This window comes from Eptatretus burgeri, chromosome 5, assembly GCF_056783735.1.
Source record: "Eptatretus burgeri isolate ZD-2024b chromosome 5, Ebu_testis_v1, whole genome shotgun sequence".
NCBI lineage: Eukaryota > Metazoa > Chordata > Myxini > Myxiniformes > Myxinidae > Eptatretus > Eptatretus burgeri.
The window spans coordinates 177,856-200,327 of record NC_140965.1 but is presented as its reverse complement, the minus strand read 5'-3'; the positions used below and the strand labels follow the sequence as shown (position 1 = coordinate 200,327).

General features: G+C 42.4%; 1 protein-coding gene across 1 annotated transcript in view; it reads right to left on the bottom strand.

Annotated features, from left to right (window-relative positions):
• Positions 1-22,472, bottom strand: part of LOC147025674 (fibroblast growth factor 4A-like) — a 119,738-nt gene that overhangs the window by 17,737 nt on the left and 79,529 nt on the right. The window contains exon 2 of the mRNA XM_085880346.1: positions 8,304-8,407. Within this exon, the coding sequence (XP_085736472.1) occupies positions 8,304-8,407 (104 nt within the window). The remainder of the gene's footprint in view (positions 1-8,303; positions 8,408-22,472) is intronic.

The window sequence follows — 22,472 nt, the reverse complement described above, 5'->3', positions numbered from 1 at the left end:
TAGTCTCATAATACACTCATTGACCGAGGTTACCTCAATTATCATTGGAGTCAGCTTATTGGACACAGCTATAGCAATTCCTTGAGCATGGTAACCATCAGAGTGACCAGACCAATAGTATGTGGAACCACCCACCATGATCTCGCCACAATCCGGTCTCCGAACCTCAGAATGTGCTGCAATTCCGATGTCCAAACGCTTCAGCTCAGATGATAACAGAGACAGGTGATCAACCTCTCTTTGGGATCGGACATTCCAGACACCCACCTGAAGGGACCACCTCAGGTTAACCCAAGGAGACTGTCATCTGGTGGACGACACCTCAGTACCACCCCGACACTCTCTCCCACAAACTGAGCTAGGAATGTTACGCCGTGGTTTCCGTCCTATCATCAAAGATTGGGGGTCCCGAAGGATTTGCCCCAATCCCGTCACCTGGGGAGCTGCCCTGCAAAGGGAAGCTGCACAGGAGGTACTCCCACGGAGTGGGTTTTCAGATTTTTTTACGCTTCTGGAATGTTTTGCGGAATGAAGGGTTTTCCGGTTGCCGGAGTGCAAATCCTGCCACCAACCTCCTAATAAGAAGTAACCCAACTGCAGGATGATGTCTGCAGACACAGTTGGGCACTCAATATGGATGGCCATTGGCTAACAAGGAGCTCCTCCGCCATTTGACAGGTTTTGTTCTTCATCCTGCTGGGTGTCCATATCATACACCCTCCTCACCTGAAAACCTGGTGGGGGAGACGGTTTTGTCACCGATGTCTCGACCATGGAACTGGTTAGTGCAGGTTTACGTGATACCTGCAGCAAGTCACAGATCTGATCTCGCCTGACCTGACAATAGCGATGGGTACCCAGCACTTACAAAAGCAAAGTATACATCGATTTGTAACTATGATGAACAGGCATTCGATAATATGAATGAGGAAAGGGAAAAAAACACTATCGTGAAGAAATCGTTGCAGGCTTTTCAAAGTCAAGGCACGGTTTAGCAGGCCAAAAAACTTGGCGGCTTCAGACCCCGGTGAGGTCATCCAGGATACACCTTCAGACCCCTGAGAGTGAGGTGGCTGCGGATTGCACCTGATGAAGGATATAATTAAATAAGTCCGTTAATTATAATTTTATCTTCAAAAGGGGTGTTTTTAAATTACCCAAACATCTAATTTTCAGTTATGCACTTCCTTGGAGTTTTCTTCGTGTGCATTCGATGTTTCAGACTGCTAGGTTTCATGGTTTTGGAGTTTTTTAGGAGACACACACACACACACACACATTTATTAGTGTGTGTATAAAATTGTTTCTTTATTATTCATATGTAAACATTGTCTTCATTATTCATATTGTCGTTTTCAGGCCGATTAACTTCAACCTGGACGGATAGCCGAGCGATTTTACCTTGTAGGCGAAGAGCCAAGATCCTTGAAGATTATGGCGCATGCAGGATGGGAACCAACAAAAGCGTTTATCAAAACGGAAACTCAAGGGTTTATTCTCGAATGCACAACAAATAGATGAACATAAGTAAATTGAATAAATAATGGTTTAATGTACATCAATCAATGAGTATTAATGAAAATAAATCAAGATTGAAAATGAAACACGAGGTAAACCTAAGCCGAATTTGAGACATCTCCACTCGGTCACAAAAAACAGACAAGGAGAAAGATAGAAATAAAAGAAACTCCTCCCTTTATGCCGGTACTCAGCTTTGCTTCCAGAGATGGCCTTTTAGGAGCCTCACAGTCAATGAGCCTCGAAGCACTGCGTGGGAAACGCACAAAAATGGCGTGAAGTTGCTCTCTGTAGTCACTTATGTGAGGTAATTCGTGCGGATGGTCTTCAATGCCAGGGGCCCACAAATTCCCATACAGTTTCCTCTCATGATCGAGATTGCCACACCACTCCTCTCACAGCACCAGGTCCTCTTACAGCAAATGGCACCGCCTTCTTCCTCGAGCATACAACAGGAGACTGCCGAGTTGTTGCTGAGAGACACGCTCCTCTTCTCCTCCCAAAGCACACAAACTTTGCGACCCAGCTAAACAGTCAATGGCTAGAGTCCTGCTCCAGCATGCGAGCAAGTTCACACAACACGAACAACGAGAATTGCGCTGCTATTTCATCATTCTGAGAGGGACCAGAGCCTCATTCTTCACTTCCAAACACCATCTTGTCTCTCTAGCCCCTTCTTCTTTTACATTCCCCACCCAATCACCAACCCCGGGGGGCGTGGCCTACTGGTTACGTATCCTGGGGGCAGGATTTTGTTTGCCGATTGTGTTCGGACTCCATCAGCAGCTGGGTCGGCCATTGTTGTAGTTGTTGTAGTTGTTGTAGTAGTTATTGTTGTAAAATGTGATTCTTTAATTGTCGGCCTTGTAAATGCAAAAGCATAGTTAAAGGTCACAGTGGACAATCACATACTGGGAGAAACTAGCCTTAAACCCTTCCTCGTTAACACGGCACCACTCCCGTGTGATGACACATAAACAATCTTAATCTCGCAGTTTTCCCTACTTCATTTACATCAAGGTGTCTCCTACTTTTCCACGGACCATGCTATGCAAAACAATCCTATCTTCACCATGAAATTCCTCCATCTATCCCACAAACTTAACAACATGTGAACATTTCTTCCTTATTCATATGTGAATATTGTTTTTTCATAATTAATATGTAAACATTTCTTCCTTATTCACAACTAGCAAATACAACCCGTCGCTTTGCTGAAGGGGGTGTGAAGGGGAAATGGTTGAGGGAGACAGAGGGGGAGTGGAGGGAGACAGAGGGGAGGCAGAGAGGGCAGAGGGAAGGGAGGGGAGAGGAGGGAAGTGAAGTGAGGATTGGGTGAAGAAGGGGAAGCTAGGAAGGGGAGAAGAGCGAGGAAGGGGGTGGAGGTGGAGAGAGCGACGCCTCACAAAACATTGCTATACACTGCAGGAGGGAGTGGTGTGAGAGAGACAGACAGGCGGACAGAGACAGTGAGAGAGTGATAGAGGTGTGGGAGGAGAGTGCTGCATTTTATTTGGAGAGGGGACTGAGAGAGAGAGAGAGAGAGAGAGAGAGAGAGAGAGAGAGAGAGAGAGAGAGAGAGAGAGAGAGAGAGAGAGAGAGAGAGAGAGAGAGAGAGAGAGAGAGAGAGAGAGAGAGAGAGAGAGAGAGAGAGAGAGAGAGAGAGAGGAAAAAAAGAAGAGATAGGTGAGGGTTGGAGGTGGCGTTAGCAAAGTGAGTGATATATTATGCTTAATGACTGAACACAAATAAAAAAACTCATGTCAGAACAGGTGTACACACAAAGAGACAACAGAGTTTGTAAAGTTAACCGCTGACACATCTGCAAAAACTTTTATATCCCATTTCCAGAAAATTAGTGGGAACATTCACCAAAAGCATGGACTGAAAACATGGAAGTACCGCTCACGTATGACCTAGTAATCCAATCAAGCATGAACATCGAAAATAAAGCATTGCAACCAGATATCATACTTGGTTACAAAAAAAAAAAGAGTGAAGAAGGCATTGCTAACTGAGGTGTGAATACCAGTGATTTTGCAATAAATGATGCAGAAATCAAGAAAATGACCAAATACCAAGACCTCAAGAATGAAGTGAAAATATCCTGGAAGCTGAAGAATGCCAAAGATGAACCAGTGATAGTTGGAGCTGCGAGAATAATGACAAAGAACCTCACAGATATATTAAAAACCATCCCTGGGAATATTACGACAAACGAACTACAGTTGGAAGCTGTCCGGGACTCAGCGACGATCCTGAATAGAGCCCTCAACACAAAACATTGAGAACAGAAAATATCACAGCTTGGTCCGTGAATCGTGACCCCTTACTGAAATGAAGGGGGATACTTTGAGCCCACCCTGGGAGGACTCCAATCCTCATTCTGAAACCACATATGTAAATACCAATCAACAACAACAACAACAACACACACACACACACACACACACACACACACACACACACATTCATATGGAGGTAGATACTTTGAGATGTGGTGGTTCTATGTTTCTCCTCCTGAAAGCCACCCACATGTGGGGAGAGCAGACAACAGCAACTTGCACGTACACATACGTGCGTGCACACACACAAACACACACTCATATGGAGATGGATGTGTTTCTCCATCGTTTATAATGTTTCTACATTATTCACAATGTCTTTTCCTTCTTCACAAACATCCACTTTCTGGATCCTACATGTGGAGATAACAACCAACAACAACAACACACTCATACAGAGGGAGATACTTTGAGACCTGGGAGGGCTCCATTCCACTTTCTGAAACCCCTATATACAGATAACAACCAATAACCAATAAAACACAGTGTTGTCAAATGCCATTGTGGTAATACAGCTTATATACATACAGTACATACACGTGCAAATGTACACACGCGTCAAGTAAATAAAAACGACAAACACAAAGATTTATCTTAAAACAGCATTCTTTAAAAGAGGATTTAAAGTGGATCATTAGTGGAAATTGTATCAAGCCACAGAACACAAAATGTCGATGTATACTTTATGTCTTCACAGCCAAAACAAACATGTTGAACACCTGGTCGGATGGACCTTATTGTTTTTATAATATGAATCGATGTTGACATGAAATAGACTCAAATGCAATACCCTCTCTTTGGACGAGGGTAATAACAGTAAATAATAGTCCCATATTTTTTTTCCTCAAAATGTTGCCAGGAGTGGGGGGGTTTGGCAGTCTGCCGCACCCCCGTCCCCCGCCTGGTTGTACATGTCGGAATGACCTTCCATAGCTGGTTTATTGTGAAATAACTGTCGTCGGATCTGATAGCGGAATCGTGAAGTGATATCTGTCTTCTCCCTCACAAAACATGATTGGATGCTGTCGTGTGTCAAACGCATGGTTGGACTCTCAGATACGTTGTCGGCGATTATCACGATGATATAGCATGACGTCTCATTTTTCGAACTGCTGACCAGCAATGACGACAGCAACTTCATTGACTGGAACGTTAAATTGTCGTTCATGCTCTGCGGTTGGTCTTCTGTCGGCGAAGGTGACAACTGTTAGTTCCTCACTGGTCATTTGCTCAGTCACCATTCTTGCGCTTCGTACATATTCCTTTTTCTCCTCCAGCATACCCTGAATGTCAAGCACTAAAATTTCTCCAATGTATGGGATATTATTATAGTGCTGTCGAGCTTGTTGGTGCTTATCTCCTGTGAAATAGATTTGAAAAAATTTGGGGTTCTCATTTGGAAGGGGCTAGAAGAGATTTGGCCCTGTGATATACTTGGCCACATCATTTGAATGCGGGCACGTAGCCAGGTAGGATGATTTCCTGCACTCCAAGGGAAGTCAATTGGAAAGCGTTTTAATATTCGCGAGCATTAGAGAGGAAATGTCTTGATTCACTGAATGGCCATGACAATAATCCTCTCAATGGCTCTGGAGGATGCTCAAGCTTCGGCCGTTTCACTTTAGCTGCCCCTACCGTGAGCAGCACATCCCTGGGGACGCACCTTTTCATTTTCTTGCCTGACAAAACTGACAAACACAGCCATACATCCGATCGAAATACTCGGTCCATCTTCATATTGCACACATGGCATGTAGTTGAATGTGCAGTTTTTCCATTCATTCGGACAGGGAGCTTGTGTCCTTGAGTGTTGTTACTGATCCGATTCTAACAGATTTTGGCGGTGCATGTTATCTTCTTGCTCACGGCCTCTTGCTGTTGCCAATCGATCACACTGTCTCCGCAGTTCTCATTCTTTCTCTATTTCTACAGCACGGCCTCTTGCTGTTGCAATTCTGTTGCATTTCCTCCGCCGTTCTTGCTCTCCAGAAGTCTCCTCTGACAACCGATTACTTTTGCTACAGCTCTGGAGTATGCCGTCCAAAGGCGATTCTCTTCTTCGGAGGAATTTTGCTCACCTGCGTCAACACGTCAAAGGAATATGTGTCAGCTCTCTCCTGCATATGTAGTCCAAATAACCTCTGAGCCACCCAGTTTATTAACCTCCGCCATCTTCGAAGATGGATGGAGGTTACTGTTTTCACCCCTTTCTGTTTGTTTGTTTGTTTGTGAACAGTATTACGGAAAAACTCCTCGACGGATTTCGACGAAACTTGGTGGGGGGGGGTTAGGTATGGTCCAAGGATCATGCAATTAAATTTTGGACTTGGTCTCCCCCCCCCAAAAAAATTATTTTTTTTGCATTTCTACATGTTTTAAGTGATTTCCAACCCCTCCCCCCCCAAATTTTTTTTTTACCCCCCCCCCAAAAATAGAGAAAATCTTTTTTTTTGCATTTCTACATGTTTTAAGTGATTTCCAACCCACCCCCCCCAAAAAAATTGTGACCCCCCAAAAAAATTGTTAGAGAAATGTTTTTTTTGCATTTCTTCATGTTTTAAGTGATTTCCAATCCCCCCCCCATAAAAAATGGTTAGAGAATTTTTTTTTGCATTTCTGCATGTTTTAAGTGATTTCCAACCCCCCAAAAAAATTGTCACCCCCCCAAAAAAAATTGTCACCCCCCAAAAAAAAAATTGTTAGAGAAATTTTTTTTTCATTTCTTCATGTTTTAAGTGATTTCCAACCCCCAAAAAATTGTTACCCCCCACCAAAAAATAGAGAAAATTTTTTTTTTTGCATTTCTACATGTTTTAAGTGATTTCCAACCCCCAAAAAAAATGGTTAGAGAAATTTTTTTTCGATTTTTACATGTTAAAAGTAATTTCCAACCCCCCCCCCCAAAAAAATTGTTACCCCCCCAAAAAAAGATTTTTTTTTGCATTTCTGCATGTTTTAAGTGATTTCCAACCCCTCCCCAAAAAAAAATAGAGAAATAAAATTTTGAAACTTTTTTTCAACAAAATTTTGATTTTTTTTTGCATTTTTACATGTTTTAAGTGATTTCCAACCCCTCCCTCCCCCCCCCCCAAAAATAATGTTGGAGAAAAGAACTATAACTTTCAGCACTGTTGACATATTTAATGAATAAGATATAAGGTTCACTTTAGTGACCAAGCAGTATTGGCGGCAGAGGTTTTGCACTCTCCCGAGTGCTCCCCCTCTAGTTTCTTATTTGAGGGGATAAGTGAGCCTGGTGGTGGGGGCAATAACCATAGAAGATGACAGTCATGCAGTTACCTGGGAAAATTAAATCCATCCTGCAGGGCTGGAGTTCTGCTTCATCCTTTAGGGGGCACTCCCACCATGGGAGTACCCTTCTCAGCTTACCTTAGGTTGGCACTTTTTTGGTTCCACTATACCACCAAAGGTGACGCTATTCAAATCAACTACAACAACGAGGAAGTATACGTCATCATTTTTCCAGGGGGTTTCAGGAGGCACTAACCCTAAGAGCTTAAACCTGGCCCGTACAATCTTTAACCTCTGTGACAAATTTAGTCCAGATCCGTCCAGAGATATAGGAATGTGTATGTAACACACAGACAGACAGAGAGATTGACATTTATGGTTATAGATGCGAATTAATATGTTTGTTGTTTCTATGAAATTAACTTATTATTGTCCAACATTCCCGAGTGCCCCCTCACATCCACCCACCGACATAATTCCTTCCACCCGACTTTTCTCCATTGACCATTGCATTTCTGAAACTTAAAAAACTGTACTTGTCCCTTTCAAACAAGATCATAAGTTAATCTTTTTCTTTACCAAAGGCACATCTGATGGTAGCTTGTAATTCATGGGAAGAGTGGTACCTTGCACGCCATCATATGCCACATTATGTGTTCCAGGCTGGCAGGATAGCTCAAAGGTAACATGCTTTCTTGTGTGGGTTCGATCCCTGAACCGACTATAAAGTATCATCATGGTGCTTCACGGGCAGTGTGTCTCATCAATGAATGTGCCATCCGTCGGATGGGACATTAAGCCTGACCCGTTGTCTGCCAGTTATGATTGCTGGTGGTGGATGTTCAAGAACCCACCGTGTCTTTTTATGAAGAGTAGGCAGGTTATGCACACAAACGAATGGATCATGTGATTCTGAATTGTGTTCAAGCTTGTTTCATTATCAAACTGGAAATTTTAAATACATTATCAACTTTGAATTATTTAAACTGTCCACCTTGGGAACCCAAAATCCAGTGTGATGCCTCCACATTTTTATACTGTCTTACCTCATAGGCCTATATGTATTTCTGAGCTGAAGCAACCAATATGTACTTGATCCCAACAATTGTCTTGCAAAAGAGATGAAAATACTGCAGTTTATATTTGAAGTCTTTGAATGAGTTTGCAAAATGGATATTGTTTTCGTACCGTTGAGTAGGCTCTCCCTCGAGCACTCATTGCCAAGTAGAGTCCACTTCTCACTCCAGAAATACTCACGACTCCTCGATCTACCGTAGAAATTTCCAGGAGGCCTTGGAGAGTTCCGTGCACCAAAAGAAACAGGGAAGGCAGAGATAGCAAAAGCGTTAGAGATCACCATCAATGCCTTCTGAGTAAATTAAATGGGAATGTCATGAATAAAGCGTTTTATTTTTGCTTGGTGTAATCCTCTCATGTGGGTGGTTCAAGTTAACCGGTACCTTGTGTGACTTTACTATTTCATATGTATAGTTATTTTACAATAATATTGTCAGGTCAACAGGTCTGCTAATATGGACCAACCACGCTGAAACGATGTGCTTCGCCAATGGCCAAATTAAAGGATATCATTATCGAGCAGGTAGTATCGAGCAGCTCCCCTCGATCAGAATCCAAATCCGGTCTCTAAAAACGGATGCATAATAAGTTTTATCTCCCCTTGGGATTCATCCTTCCTGGGCTGAAACTGTTTGCAAACGCATGAGGTGATGGTGTTTATCAGGCGAAGCGGGTACTTACAGAACTAGGACACTCGGTGGAGCATATACCTCCACCAGGTTGATTGGTTTCGGCTTTGTAGCCCACTGATGAGCTGGATATAGATTCGGACCTGATCTAAAATTGAATCGGCGTGTTCTTGTCTCCTAACCAACTCATTCACCAAGTTTCATCCAAATCCGTCCACAACTTTTTGAGATATTGTGGATATATAATTTTAGCCCTCTGGTGAAGAATCGCTTAAAAAAATTATCGGATCCAGATCTGGATCTATATATTCACCAAAAACGAATGATTTTGGCGGTGTCACATACCCAAGCTTTCCACCAAATTTCGTCTGAATCCGTCCACAACTTTTTGAGATATCCTGTTCACAAACAGACAGACAGACAGACAGACGTGAAACTATAATGTCCATCCACCTTTTGTGGTGACAGTTTATTGAAAGGAGACACAGGACAACGAAAATGGAAAATCCCAGGACAAAAGACAGGCAGATACCAATGAAAAAATAAATAAATACATCTAACGATACTGTAAAATGAAAAGCAATTAAAATTTAAAAATAATTAAATTAAGATTCCATGAACACGCAATCATTCATGTATAAAAGGGAGAAACCAGGCAAAGTCTTGAAGGACATGGGTGGGCAGGTCTCAAACATAGCATGGGGGAGGAATGCAGGGAGGCAAAGGTCAGTGCTGCGACATCCATGAAGACTGGCTTGCTCCACACTCAGGCTACCGAACCCAGAGAAAGCGCGTCTTCCAGCTTTAACTATCTCAATTTGCTCCACGTTGAGAGTCACTCGGCTTCAAGGAGAGGGAGAGGAGAGTTGTGAAGTGCAGGAAAAGAGAGAGAGAGAGAGAGAGAGAGAGAGAGAGAGAGAGAGAGAGAGAGAGAGAGAGAGAGAGAGAGAGAGAGAGAGAGAGAGAGAGAGAGAGAGAGAGAGAGAGAGAGAGAGATATATATATATATATATATATATATATATATATATATATATATATATATATATATATATATATATATATATATATATGAGTGATGAGTGCTTGTCATACTCTTAATACTTACTCCTGCGGTCATGCGCTTTGCTTTTGAAAGTTCTTCGCCAATGAGGTGGCATATCACCGCCGCCACCGTGACATTTTGATGGGGTGTTGCCACTGGAGTTGCCGAGACCAATAATGGGACACCTTGCAGCGTGCCAATGGCAGGTTGTTGTTTTTTTTAACAGGTTCATTCGCAAATCATGGTCTCCAGCACATCACGTGCTTTTGACCGCCATCTTGCAAACACCCAGAATACTTTTTGCAACCATGACGTCACCTTCACAAAGGAGTTGCCAGATATTGTGACCACTCCACAATCTTTCAGTGATCTGTCATTCATTTATCATGATCAAGAACATAAAGTGAAGGTTAACCTTGAACCACCCTTGTATAAATATAGGGTTCTAGGTTGTGTTGCGGAAGGAATATGTTTTCAAGTTAGTGAGAATGCAAATGTCTCAGTGAATGTCAAATAAACTTGCTGCCATGTCAGGTGTCTCATCTGTCGGGGTGGGGGGGGGGCATGCCAAATGGCCAACCAGTTTTCACTCAAACCACACATTTATTTTATGAAAGCAAACTGGCATGAGTTATCTCATTTTGAGAAGATAATTTCCCAAGTGTTGGTTAGTAAAGCAAACCAAAATTGTACTTTTTAAGGAAATTGAATGAGTTGAAAAATGAAACAACAGAAAAACAAATTAAAAATCACTCTTTGAGTGACAACTTGGCAAAACAGCACAAAGTATCCTTCCTAACTATACAGGTTCTATCATCACGTGTCTCTCCACCCACTTCCTGTTACTTTTCGTTGATCCATCAACTTCACTCTGCATGTACCGTTCCACATTCACCATACACCTCCACAATTTTACTTCAACCTTTCCTTTTCCGAATCTTACGCAATCCTTATTTTAAAAATAAATAAATAAATAAATAAATTCACTTTTATCGAAACACCTCCCATAACCACGTGCTTCTCCCGAAACCACGTGATCTGTTTCTACCTTTTACATTTCCCGATCCAAATTTACCATTCATCTCATGATCTTTTCTTCAACCTTTCCTTCACATCATCTTATGCAATCTCTATCAAAAATAATATTAATAATAATAATAATAACGATCTCTTATAATGCTTCATCTTCCTCTTTCACACGTGTGGTTCTCATTACTGTTTCATAATTCACTTCTCTTTTTCCATTTCAACAGACTGCTCTCAATTTGACCTTTCCTTCATACCTTGTCTGAAAAATCCAACTGTGACAGCGTTTCTTCTCTCCATTCTCTCAAATCACCTTTATTGCAACGATCAAAAAATGTCATTAATCGCATTTCTGACCGAAATTTTTTGAAAATCCAGTTTGTTATGCATGTTCACTTTCCATCAATCATCCTTTTCTTCCAACTTCAGTGCCAATTCACCCCTCTCACCCCTCACTCTCAAAGCAACCATCACATTTTTTCCCTCTCCAAGCTTCCCTCTCACCTTTCTCAAAAACTCCCCCCTCCCTTTTTCCGTTAATGCCCCCATTCCCCCTTCTCCCAATATTCACCCCCTCACTCATCCTTCTCAAAGTTGCCCCCCCCACCTCTCATCCACAAAGCTGCTTCCTTCCCCTGCCCTCTCTTCTCCAATCATCACTCCACCTCCTCAAATCCTCAATTGCCTTCTACAAACTCTGGTATTACTCCCCACTGTACCTCAACCCGGCACCACAGAGCCTTTTCTCCTCCACATCTGGTCCCCTCCCCGAGCTCTTCTGCAATCCCCCATACTCTTTCAACAACTCTACTAACCTCCTCCCTCCTCCCTTGTCCTACCCTCCCCCTCCCCTCCCATCCCCTGCACCCAAAGCCTCCTCCCCTCCCCCATCATTAACAGTGTGGACCTCAAATATCTGGGGCCTTCGCTCAAACCTGACAGAACTTTCCAAACAGGTTGCAACTGACAAACCAGACACAATCGGCCGAACAGAAACTTTCCTCCCTCAAGACATCTCTGACTCCCTCGTATCTCTCCCTGGTTACTCCCTCCTCCGGTGGAGACCTGAGCCTCATCATGGTGGAGGTGTTGCCCTCTTCATCAAAGACTTGATTCCTCACTCTCCATGCACTTCCCTCACCTCACTCTCCCACACCCCCAGGAATACCTCTGGCTACGGCTTCCCTCCACTCCCACCTCATGTTTATATGTGTGCTGTACTGTCCACCAAACAGTGATGGCTCCATTTACATTTCACTCTCCGAAAACATGGACACACTTCTATCTTCTCATCCAAACTCTCTCTTCCTCATATGTGGTGACTTCAATTGTCATCATGCCAGTTGGCTAGGTGTGAGTACCTTTCTCACCTGTCATGGCATTTCAGTAAAAGACTTCTGCGAATCATTGGGACTGACTCAATCAGTCAATTTCCTGAACCGGATCTCAACCAACTGTACTCCATCCCCTCTGGATCTTATTTTGACAAATTTCCATGAAAATATCTGCTGTTCTTCCTCTGCTCCAACCGGTTCTTCTGACCACATCCTTGTCAAAGTAAACATCTCTCTGGCTTTTATTAGAGAACCACCTCAGCGCTGTCGAGTCTGGCATTTCAATCAGGCCGACTGGCAGGGTCCAAGCAGCCATCAAACTTCTCGACTGGTCTCCTATCGCTACCTTCTCTGACATCAACTCATCCTGGGAATTCTTTCAAAGAAATGTTCTCTCTCATGCACAGATTTATCCCCTCTCGTCTTCAGTTGTCCTACCCTTCCTCTCGCCCTTGGTTCACTGAAGCTTGTGGTGAGGCAGTTGTCCTGAAAAAACTTGCTTTTGCCTCATGGAAAGCAAACCCAACTGAGGGTAATCTCAGTTCCTTCCACAAAGCTCAGAACAAGTGTGTGTCTACCCTCAGGAGAGCCAGAAAACAACATCTTTCTAATCTCAAGTCTGAGCTCTCAAACCTCTCTCCCTCCTCTAAATCCTGGTGGCGACTAATCAAATCTATTTCTGGTGTATGTACCCCTCCATCCCCTTACCTCAAATGGCCGCACTGCTGAAACCGCACGTGAAAAGGCTGAATGCCTAAACCTCGTGTTTGCATCGAAATCTTGTGTCCGAAACCCATCGCTTTCAGTCCCCACCTAACCTAGTCGCACCCAACTGTCCCTGGACTCTGTGTCCTTTTCCTCTGACAAAGTGGAGAGTTTGCTGTCAAACCTCGACTCAGATTCTGCAACCGGTCCAGACAGCATCAGCCCACGTGTCCTAAGAACCTGCTCCCCTGCTCTTTCTCACCCTCTCTCTGTTCTATTCACCCTCTCATTTGCTCAAGGTCATCTGCCATCTGCTTGGAAATCAACAAACATTACTGCCCTGCACAAAAAAGGTGCAAAAACAGATCCCTGCAACTACAGACCAATCAGCCTTCTCCCAATCATCAGTAAGGTTATGGAATCCATCTTTAAATCAACACAAAGATTTACCTTGAAGCAGAATTCTTTGAAAGAGGAATTCAAGTGAAAATTATATCAAGCCACAGAACACAAAATGTCGATCTATGCTCTCAGCCTTCACAGCCAGATCACGGCAAACACCTGGTCGGATGGACCATATATATATATATATATATATATATATATATATATATATATATATATATATATATATATATATATATATATATATATATATATATATATATATATATATATATGTCGATGTCGAAGTGAGGGGTGGATTGTATTAAAAGGATATTGCACAGAAAGTAAAACAAAACGATGTCCTGTAAAAATAAAATTGCACATTTTCAGCGGATGTCACACCTCCCGAGGCACCAACAGCACGGCACCGCAGGGCCCAATGCAGGAAGAAATGTACCTCTGTTCCATCGATGTTCCATTGAAAGCACGGGTACTTTTACCGAAACAAACCACCAAGCAGCTTGGAGATCGTTCACCAAGTTGCAACTGCAACTTCCCTGCAACTACAGATCCCTGCAACTACAGACCAATCAGCCTTCTCCCAATCAACAGCAAGGTTATGGAATCCATCATCACTTCACACATGAAATCCTTCCTCTTCTCCAATGGCTTGATTTCCAAGCATCAATTTGGTTTCAGACCAGGTCACTCTACCCTGGATATGCTGCTTCTGCTCTCCCAACAATGGATGGAGGTCCTCGATGCCGGACATGAAATCCGAGCCATATCCCTGAACATATCGCTTGCTTTTGACAGTCTGGCACCCTGCACTACTCACCAAACTCTCTTCCTATGGTATCCAAAGCCATCTCCACTCATGGCTCGCAGACTTCCTCTCCTGTCGCAGTAACCGTGTGGCCCTAAATGGAGTTCTTTCATCCCCTCTTCCTGTCCAGGCGGCAGTTCCTCAAGGTGGCGTTCTGGGCCCTGTTCTTTTTCTGGTTTTCATCAATGATCCTCCGACTCTCTGTAAAATTCTCTATATCTCTTTGCTGATGACTCCACCCTCCGCCACACCATCGAACATCCCTCACACAGGGAAGCAGCAGCTTCTTCGCTCACTGCAGATCTGGATAAAATCACAAACTGGTCCAACACATGGAACATGTCTTTCAATCCAGACAAATCTCATACTCTCACTATGTCTCTCCGAAAGGACCATTTAGAACCCCCCCCCCCATCCACTTTCTTAACAATCCTCTGGAAGAAGTCCTTTCTTTCAAGCTTCTGGGTCTCACTTTCTGCCATGATCTTTCCTGGGAAAGTCACATTTCCAACCTGGCCTCCAAAGCCAGTCGCCGACTGGGAATCCTCCATCATGCAAAGTCCCTCCTCAGCCCACCTGAACTCCTGTCCATTTACAAAGCTTTTTTCCACAGCCTGATGGAGTACTGCTCTCCCTACCAGGCTGGTGCTACTGCCTCTCACCTTTCTTGGCTTCACGCTGTGGAAACCAAGGCATTTATGATCATTGGCATCTCCCGTGGTGAGGCTGAGTCTTTGGGCCTCTCACTCTCTCACTGATGGCAGGTCGGTGGTCTTTCTGTCTACTACCGTCTCCTCTCCGGTCTCCCCCCCCCCGCTCTGTCTGCGATTTGTCCCCACCATACTTATGTAGGGCACTCAAGGTCCGCCAATGACCCAATTTTGGCAAAACTACCAAAATCATGAATCCTTTGGAATAAACTCCCTCACTTTATTCAATCCCATTTCTACCCTCCAGGCCTTCAAAACAGCAGTTCACCACCACTTCTTATCTTCCCCCATTCAAAACCTCGATATTTTCTACCCACATTAATCCAATCCAAACATGCCCCCTTCGAATTCCCTGCTTTCCTTCCTGAAATTCCCTGTAATGCCAATCTTGTATACCCAGTGTTCCCCACCCCATCCTTCTCCTTTCCACAGATCTCCTAATGTCTCTTTTCCCCACTGTTTTGTCCTTCCCTCTCCCACCCCTCTTGTCTCATGCCCCCCTTGCTGTGTGTTGTGTGTTAATTCTCTTCCGAGCCTCATCAATGCATTCAAAAAAAAACGTAGAATGGCACTTGGGAGAGCACATTCCTCTGCCAGGTGGAACAGTTCATGTTTTGTATCCCACTGATGAGCTGGATCCGAACCAAAATCCAATCCGCTTGTTCTTGTCACCGAACCAACTCATCCACGTTGTTTTGTCACAATCCGTGAACAACTTTTTGATATATATATATATATATATATATATATATATATATATATATATATATATATATATATATATATATATGTATATATATGTATATATATATATATATATATATATATATATATATATATATATATGTATGTATATATGTATATATATGTATGTATATATATATATATATATATGTATATATATATATATATATATATATGTATATATATGTATGTATATATACATATATATATATATATATATACATACATATATATATATATATGTATATATATATATATATATATATATATATATATATATATATATATATGTATATATTAGGCCTGTGTTGACCTTTTGGCCTTGAAATTCATTGGCGATTGAATTCATTGACCTGATGTGCAAATCCTGTTCAAATTTCAAGTCAATCATAAACAAATTGTGGATTTTAGAAAGTGATCCTAAGTTGTTGAATAATATTGCCTATGTTGACCTTTTTGCATGTGATGACCTCAAAAATAATTGATGGTTGGTGGTTGTATCCAGTGAGCTGATCTGAAAAGCCTGTTCAAATTTCAAGTAAATTGGATGAAAATTGATAATTTTAGAAATTCGGCCTATGTTGACCTTTTGACATATGTTGACATCAAAATAATTGGTGCTTGAATTCAGTACGCTGATGTGCAAATGGTCTTTCGATTTCAAGTCAATCGGATGAAAATTGACAATTTGAGAAACAATTTTAGAAATGTGGCCCATGTTGACGTTTTAGTCTATGTTGACCTATTGGCCAATATTGACCTTAAAATTGATAGGTGGTTGAATTCCATGTCCTAATATGCAAATGCTCTTCAATTTCAACATAATCGGATTAAAATTAAGGATTTTAGAAATTCGGCCTATGATGACCTTTTGGTCTCTGTTGAACTTGCGGCCCATGGTGTCCCAAAAATTAATAGGTGGTTGAATTCCATGACCTGATATGTAAATCCTTTTCAAATTTCAAGTCAATTGGATGAAATTTGAGTATTTTAGAAGTTCCACCTTCATTATTGACCTTGGGCCGATGTTGACCTTTTGACTTCGGACCCAAATGCAATACCCGCTCCTTAAAGGGGATGTCACACCTTGACGATTTAGCCAGCGTATGCCGACGTATGAAAAATTTGTCTAAAATGCTGGCACACGTCGAATACGTTATGGGTAAGTTTTGTATACGTTAAGAGCACGCTAAAGCACGCTGGCATACGTCGTAGTACGCCGAGCTCATCGACAAATTTTAACATGCTCAAAATTTTTTGACGTATGCCAGCGTATGACTCACACGTTCCGCATATGCTGGCCATAAGTTGTAGGCACGTTACGCGATCGTTTATATACGTCGCCACACGTTACTTGTAAGTTACTCATAAGTCGAAACACGTCGAGGTAATGTTTAGCATACCCGAAACTTATTTCTAACTTATGAGTAATGTGTTGTAGGTAGTACCTCTCCTACAACTTTTAGAGGTTTTAGAGGTAGAGGTAGTACCTCTACTACTCTACTACAACTCTACTACAACTGAGAGAAGGTTGGAAGAGTACCAGTGTACTGGGCCTGGTGTATGCCCCGGTTAGAATAGGTGTACCATATCCCTGTGTGTCGTATGAGGCGACCAGGGTTGCGTCAGGAAGGGCATCCAGCATAAAAACCTATGCCAAATCATTATGCGGACAACAAAACGAATTTCCATACCGGATCGGTCGAGGCCCGGGTTACCAACGACCACCACCGGTACCGTTGGTCAGCAGGGTACCAGTGGAAATTGTGCTACTGCTGGGCGAAGGAGGAGAAGGAGACGGGGAAGGTGAGTTTGGAGGCAGTGGGAGAGGGGGAAGGGTAGAAGTGTGGAGGTGAGAGTTGGAACTCTGAATGTTGGGACTCTGACTGGCAAAGGGCGAGAGTTGGCTGATATGATGGAGAGAAGAACGGTGGACATACTGTGTGTACAAGAGACCAAGTGGATGGAGAGTAAGGCTAGGAGCATTGGAGGTGGTTTCAAACTGTTCTACCATGGTGTGGATGGGAGGAGAAATGGTGTCGAGGTAATCCTGAAGGAAGATTATGTCAAGAGGGTATTGGAGGTGAGGAGAGTGTCTGACCGAGTGATGAGTGTGAAGTTGGAAATTGAAGGGGTGATGATGAATGTCATCAGTGCATATGCCCCACATATGGGGTGTGAGATGGAGTATAAAAAAGATTTCTGGAGTGAGTTAGATGAAGTGGTGGAGAGTGTATCCAAGGATGAAAGAGTGGTGATTCGAGCAGATTTCAATGGGCATGTTGGGGAAGGGAATAAAGAGGATGAGGAGGTGATGGGTAGGTACGGTCTCAACGAGAGGAATGTGGAAGGGAAAATGGTGGCAGAGTTTGCAAAAAGAATGGAAATGGCAGTGGTAAATACGTATTTCAAGAAGAAGGAGGAACACAGGGTGACGTACAAGAGTGGAGGAAAGTGCACACAGGAGGATTACATCTTAAGCAGGAGATGCAACCTGAAAGAGATTAGTGACTGTAAGGTGGTGGCAGGGGAGAGTGTAGGTCGACAGCATCGATTGGTGGTCTGAAGGATGACTTTAGAGGTGAGGTTGAAGAAGAGAGTGAGGGCTGAATCAAGGACCAGATGGTGGAAGCTGAAGGAGGAAGACTGTTGCGTAGAATTTAGGGTGGACGTGAGACAGGTGTTGTATGGTTGTAAAGATGGTTGGGATGATTGGGCAACAACAGCAGAAGTGGTGAGGGAGATAGCTCAGAAGGTCCATTTTTGTCCCTTGCACTGTTTTGTCCGTCCAACCTCCCCCCCCTCTCTTGTCTCATGCCCCCTTGCTGTGCGTTGTGTGTTAGCTCTCATACAAGCCTCGACAAGGTATACAAAAAAAAGGTACTTGGTGTAACATCTGGACAGAGGAAGGAAGATAAGGAGACTTGGTGGTGGAATGAGGAAGTACAGGAAAGTATAAGGAAGAAGGGGTTGGCAAAAAAGAAGTGGGATAGTCAGAGAGATGAAGAAAGTCGGCAGGAGTACAAGGAGTGGCGTCGAAAAGCAAAAAGAGAGGTGGCAAAGGCCAAGGAAAAGGCATATGACGAGCTGTATGAGAAGCTGGATACAAAAGAAGGGGAAAAGGATTTATACCGATTGGCAAGACAGAGGGACCGAGCTGGGAAGGATGTGCTGCAGGTTCGGGTGATAAAGGACGCAAATGGGAATGTGCTGACGAGCGAGGAGAGTGTGTTGAGAAGGTGGATGGAGTACTTTGAGGAGCTGATGAATGAAGAAAATGAGAGAGAGAGAAGGTTGGAAGAGGTGGAGATAGTGAATCTGGAAGTGGGGTGGATCAGCAAGGATGAAGTGAGGACTGCTATGAAGAAGATGAAAAGTGGAAAGGCGGTTGGCCCAGATGGTATACCAGTGGAGGCATGGAAGTGCTGAGGAGAGATGGCAGTGGGATTGTAAACCAGATTGTTTAATAAAATATTGGAAAGTGAGAGGATGCCGGAGGAGTGGAGATTAAGTGTACTTAATTTTCCGATCTGGTTCCGATTTTCAAGAATAAGGGTGATGTACAGAGCTGTGGAAATTACAGAGGGATAAAGTTGTTAAGCCACACCATGAAGTTGTGGGAAAGAGTAGTGGAAGCTAGGTTGAGAGGAGAGGTGACGATCTGTGAGCAGGAATATGGGTTTATGCCAGGAAAGAACACCACTGATGCAATGTTTGCTTTGAGAATGTTGATGGAGAAGTATAGGGAAGGCCAGGAGTTACATTGTGTGTTTGTGGATTTAGAGAAAGCTTATGATAGGGTGCCAAGAGAGGAGTTGTGGCATTGTATGAGGAAGTCGGGAGTGGTGGAGAAGTATTTTTTGATTAGCGTGCTGGATGTGTATGAGGACAGTGTGACAGCGGTGAGGTGTGCGGTAGGAATGACGGACCGGTTTAAGGTAAAAGTGGGATTGCACCAAGGATTGACTCTTAGCCCTTTCCCGTTTGCAATGGTGATGGACAGGTTGACGGACGAGATCAGACTGGAGTCTCCATGGACTATGATGTTCACGGATAACATCATGAGTAGGGTGAATATACTGATTCTGGCTCACTTTTCCCTATGTAAATGAATGAGGGATTTTCAGCGATTCCCTTTTTTTTCCCCTAAAAATAAAACCCCTTTTTATCCCAATGTATATTTATTTGTCTCCCCTTTTAACCTGGAGATACTTTTTTTTCAAATAACCCATGCAATAAGATAAAGATTTGTTCAAGTACTAAAGTGGTAATGTGATTTGTTAAAGGTGATTCGAAAGAAATATCTGAAACGTCTAAGCCTCGGGACACTCTTTATCAAATAACCGATGTATATTGTTTAGCTCACTCATTGAACCTATAAAGATTTGTTCATTCTCAAATTCCTTCAATAGTTTAATTTTCTTTGCACAATAATCCCCATCTAAAATATTGACAAACAAAACATTTGAATCTTTATATTTTTAAGATACCCCTTTTGTGCCATTACGAAATGATAAACTTCTCTTAATGCTCTTGTTTGACCACCTCCTGAGCCACAGGTTATTTTTGTTAAACCCCTGCCCACTTTTCTTTAAACCCCGCCCACTTTTCACGAGGTATTCAATAAGCCACGCCCACTTTCCTCTAAACCCCGCCCACTTACCTGCGGAATTTTTTGTAAGCCCCGCCCACTTTTGCCAAGCCCCGCCCACTTTTGATAAGCCCCGCCCACTTTTCATGAGGTATTTTTTATAAACCACGCCCACTTTTCCTAAGCCCCGCCTACTTTTTCTAAGCCCCGCCTACTCTTACATCATTTCCAGTTCATCTCTGACTCACAAAGAAATCACTAGAAAATTCCAGCATGTTATGGTTTTGAAAAATTTCCCAACGAAGGCTTGCCTGGACTTGCCCAGGGAATTTCCAAAGGAAACCACACCCACCAGTCTTTCCCTATAAAAGCCTCAAGCCCAGGCTCCATTTTAAACATTTTTTTGCTGGCGATGGTGTGCTGTGTGCTTGCCTGGAACTCTCCGACTTGTATGGAACTAAACCTTCAAGTTGATGAACTGGATTCAAACCTCTTATCCATTGAGGTAAGATTTTATTTTCCTATTTTTAGTTCCTTTTAAACATCGACTCGTTTAATAATTAAATAACTTAATTAATACATTATTATTTTCTCTCACAGGAAATTGTATCTGAAATGCAATATGAAAATACCGATTTTGCCACAACTTGGGGCGAAATTGTTGGCTTGGTTGAAGACCTTGTGAGCGACCAAGACCTACAGAACGAGCAAGACCTTGAGTGGGATGACTTTGGGGTTCCTTGGAGATTGACTACTTGTATGGAACTAAACCTTCAAGTTGATGAACTGGATTCAAACCTCTTATCCATTGAGGTAAGATTTTATTTTCCTATTTTTAGTTCCTTTTAAACATCGACTCATTTAATAATTAAATAACTTAATTAATACATTATTATTTTCTCTCACAGGAAATTGTATCTGAAATACGAAATGAAAATACTGCTTTTGCTACAACTTGGAGCGAAATTGTTGGCTTGGTTGAAGACCATATGAGCGACCAAGACCTACAGAACGAGTTCGTCCTTGATGACCCAACCAAAGAGTTATACCTTGAAGACCAGCAAAATCCTGAAAAAGAGTTTTACAGCAATAGTACTCATTGTGAGTTATCAAGACAATACCCACTGAACAAGTTATACCTTGATGAGTCAGAATACAAGTTTTACCTTGGAGACTCACAAATTTTGAAAAAATCAGTAAATGAGTTCTGCCTTGATGGTTTAAATAACTACCTTGGAGACTCAGGAAAAGGGTTCTGCCAAGATGGTTCTAAATATGGGTCCTACCTTGGAGACTCACAAGTTTTGAAAAAATCAGGAAATGAGTTATCCTTAAGAGACTTTGTAAGTTGGTTTTACTTTGAATACTTGAAATGTGGGTTCTGGATTGATAACTCACAATGTGATACATATCTTGGAAACTTAACGGGAATGTGGTTATACCTTGAAGACTTGGAAAGTTGGGTTTATGTTGGACACTTGAAACTTTTTTGGAGACTTTTATTTATTTATTTATTTATTTATTATTATTATTATTTTATTTATTTATATTTTGGAGACTTTTGGAGTTGCTATCACTCTTTGGGATCTAAACCTATCGATGTAGTTCTTTGTCGGATGGTGCTCGATGGGAGCAAGATCAAGAAAGTTCTGGGAAGAAAGTGCAGGCTTACTCCCCCTTTCTACGTCATCAAACCTGAAAGCTTTAAAAGACAGAATTGGAAGAAGAGAAAAAAACATAAAAAATATACATTGTTCGTTCTGGGAAGAAAGTGCAGGCTTACTCCCCCTTTCAACGTCATCAAACCTGAAAGCTTTAAAAGACAGAATTGGAAGAAGAGAAAAAAAAAAAACGTAAAAAAAATATATATATAGAGGTGGACATCTCATTTTGAAAAAGACATTGTGTTGGGCGAGGATTGAGTTGGGGTTGAGATTTTGAATGTGAGGGTTGGGACACACACACACACACACACACACACACACACACACACACACACACACACACACACACACACACACACACACACACACACACACACACCAACAAACAAAAGTTAAGCCTTGACTATTCAGTTGAGGATTCTGTGTTTGGGGTTCACAGATCTAATAACGTCCCCCTTGACACATATTATACACTGTAATACACCTCGGACTTGTCCCTCTAGTGTCCACAAAGGTGTATAGCAGGAGGGAGGGAAGGGACAACCCATTGCTCCCATGAGTATTATCTGCTTAGTTTTGTCTTTTGTAATTCCTGTGAATAAAATGAACCTAAAATATC